Source organism: Dipodomys ordii, unplaced genomic scaffold, assembly GCF_000151885.1.
Source record: "Dipodomys ordii isolate 6190 unplaced genomic scaffold, Dord_2.0 Scaffold193, whole genome shotgun sequence".
In the NCBI taxonomy this organism is placed as follows: Eukaryota; Metazoa; Chordata; class Mammalia; order Rodentia; family Heteromyidae; genus Dipodomys; species Dipodomys ordii.
Window position 1 is genome coordinate 1,221,526 of NW_012267409.1, and position 3,118 is coordinate 1,224,643.

At 57.1% G+C, this 3,118-nt stretch overlaps 1 protein-coding gene across 1 annotated transcript in view; it reads right to left on the reverse strand.

Moving 5' to 3' along the window:
- Dzip1l (DAZ interacting zinc finger protein 1-like) overlaps positions 1-3,118 on the reverse strand; it is a 24,506-nt gene that overhangs the window by 20,699 nt on the left and 689 nt on the right. The window contains exon 2 of the mRNA XM_013034664.1: positions 339-908. Coding sequence (XP_012890118.1) covers positions 339-839 — 501 coding nt within the window. The 5' untranslated portion in view covers positions 840-908. The remainder of the gene's footprint in view (positions 1-338; positions 909-3,118) is intronic.

The window sequence follows — 3,118 nt, forward strand, 5'->3', positions numbered from 1 at the left end:
AAAAAAAAAAAAAGAATCCCATGGGCTTTCCTGCCTGGGTTGGCTTTGAACCGTGATCCTCAGATCTCAGCCTCCTGAGTCGCTAGGATGACAGAAGTGAGCCACTGGTGCCCTGCACCCTGGTGATTTTCTGAGCCAAGCCCAGCAGGGTCTGGCTCTGTGGCTGAGGCTGCTCTTGGACTTCTAGGCTTTCCTGCCCAGTGCTGGGATTGCAGGCGTGTACTAGGACTCAAATGATCCACCCACAGAGGCGCCGGCTGGCCCCCGGAGCGCTGGCTAGGTGGCCTGGTCACCTGGTAGGAGTGGAGGGGGGGATGCCCGTCCCTCCTGTCCCCTACCGGGTGGTAGCTGTGCGCGCCTGTCTGCAGGAGCAGCTGCTGCAGGGTGTTGATCATCTTGCGCCGGCGCCGGCTCTCCTCGCGCAGGCCCTTGAGCTCGTCGGCCTGGCGGCCCAGCTCCTGCTGGCCCCGCTGCTGCTGGCCCAGGCTGGCCTGCAGCCGGGCCTCCAGCTGGGCCACGCTGGCGCTCAGACAGTCCTGGCAGTGCAGCAGGTACTCGATGGTCAGCTGGGCCAGGCGCAGCACCTTGAGCAGAGCGGGGTCCACGGGGTGGCCGCAGCGGCTGCAGGCCTCGCGGCCCAGGTCACAGAAGGTCACGCTGGCTATGTTCTCCTGCAGGGCGGCCACGTCCAGCTCCCGCGCCACCCGCTCCACGTCCAGGGCGCTGATGCGCCTCCAGTCGAGGCTCCCACGGCGAGGCTGGAACTTGAAGGCTGGGAGGGCAGAGCCGCCGCCACCGCCACTGCCCAGGCCTTCAGCTGGGGCCACCGGGGACTGCATGGGGCTGACCACTGCGGTGGTGGGGTGCCACCAGGGCCACGGTAGCTGGCCGAGGAGGTGGCAGACAGCCTGGAGGGGAGGGGGAATGGAAGACAGGAGGATGGAGGTCTAAGGATAAGCACAGGGCAGAAGCACAAGACCCTATCTGAATAACAAACGAAACAGAAAAGGAAGAGGGGCTGCGAAGCTGGCTCAGGGGTAGAGCGCTCGCCTCTCATGCATGAGGCCCTCAGTGTTCGATTCCTCAGCACCCCACACAGAGAGAAAGCCGGAAGTGGCGCTGTGGCTCAAGTGGTAGAGCGCTCGCCTTGAGCTCAGGGACAGCGCCCAGTCCCCGAGTTCAAGCCCCATGGCGGACCCAAAAACAAAAACCAAAAACCAGCATGCTGGCTTTGAGGATCTGAGCACATGACAGACAAGGGGAAGCAAGTGGACGTTACCCTGCTGGGCCAACTTCCTTCTACATTAAGAGTCATGGAAAATCTGAGAATAAAGGCCGGGGGGAACAAATGGTAGGGCTGGGGTGACAGAGGGGGAAAAGCCTAGGACAGACCCCATACTTGACACTCCAGGCTGGGCAATGTGAGGACGGAAGCTAGGTGCGGGGGGAGCCCAATACCAGCAGCACAAGGGGGGGAAACGCAACTCCTAAAGGGGTCCGTGGGAAACTTGAGTGGGTGCAGTATTATTGGCCCCACTTCACAAACAAGGAAAGTGGTTGGGGAAAGTGGAGGGGGGAAAGGTTTGAAGAGATGAACCCCACGGCAGGAAACCCAAATTCAGGTGCAGTTTTACATGCACCAGGCCCTACTCAACACTGATGCTTGGGCCTTCTTGTCCTAAAATTAGTATTAGTTTTCCTTTTACCCTCCCACTTGCAGTGCATCCATTCATTCCCCTCCCTGCTTGTTTAATAGATGGCCAGACCTGAGGGCTATGCAGATGCGTTGTCAGCCACACACCTGCCCTCCACCCTGGAGTCCAGCACGGCTCCTGGCTGTCAAGGTACTGAGTGCAAATCTCTCAGCCTGTCCACAGGATGCTTCAGGCTTTCCCTAATGCTCTTCCCTATCACAGATTTGCAATAATAATAATAATAATAATAGTCGGGTGCCATTGGCTCACGCCTGTCATCCTAGCTACTCAGGAGGCTGAGACCTGAGGATCGTGGTTCAAAGCCAGCCTGGGCAGGAAAGTCTATGAAACTCTTATCTCCAATAAACCACCAGAAAACCATAAGTGGCGTTGTGGCTCAGGTGGTAGAGCGCTGGCCTTGAGCTGAAGAGCTCAGGGACAGCGCCCAAGCCCAGAGTTCAAGCCCCACAATGGACCAAAATAATAATAATACCACCCAGCCATGAACCACTCGCACCCCAACCACGGCCACAGGTAGACAGTCCAGCCTACCCTTACCTCGAGTGTGGAGTTGCAGAAGTAAAAGCCATGGTGGGGCGACACAGGACTCACCATGCTTAGCTCCGAGCTGCAGCCTCTCCCAACTGGCTGTGCGTTAGAGCAACCGCAGGTTACCAGGCGTGCCCGGCCAAGGGTAACAGGACGCCGAGAATGTCACTGTTTAACTATTTAAGCTCTGGTCTCAAGTGTGTGCCAACCGGTCTTCTCTCGATGTTAAGGTCAAGGTAGGGCAAGCGCTCTACCACTTGAGCCACAGCGCGCCACTTCCGACTCTTTCTGAGTCATTTATGGGACGTAAGAGTCTCACAGACTTTACTATTCAGGCTGGCTTTGAACCACGATCCTCAGATCTCAGCCTCCTGAGTAGCTAGGATGACAGGCCTGTGCCCTGCTACCTCTCCTCTTCTCGGACTGCTCCCTAAGCTTCCTCCTTAACAGGAACTATTCTTTACCTTTAAAGCCAAGGGGTGGAGGGGCCCAGTGCCCCCTGACATTCTGCTGCCCACCCGCACCCCATTTCTACTGTATGTTTTTCCAGCTTTGTCTGAGCCTCAGCTACCACCCTCCCCTCATTCTCTTTCTCCGGCTTTTGTGACCATCAGACCAGTAACTCTGTCCAAAGTGCTTCTATCAGCTATAGAAACCCAAGTTCCAGAACAGACTATGAAGGGCCAGGGAGAAAAGAAAGGTGACTTAGTGGTAGCACTTGCCTAGCATGCATGAAGCCCTGGGTTCAACTCCTCAGTACCACATACACAGACAAAGCTGGAAGTGGCACTGTGGCTCAAGTGGTAGAGTGCTCGCCTTGAGCAAACAAAGAAGCTCAGGGACAATGCCCAGGCCCTGAGTTCAAGCCCCAGCAC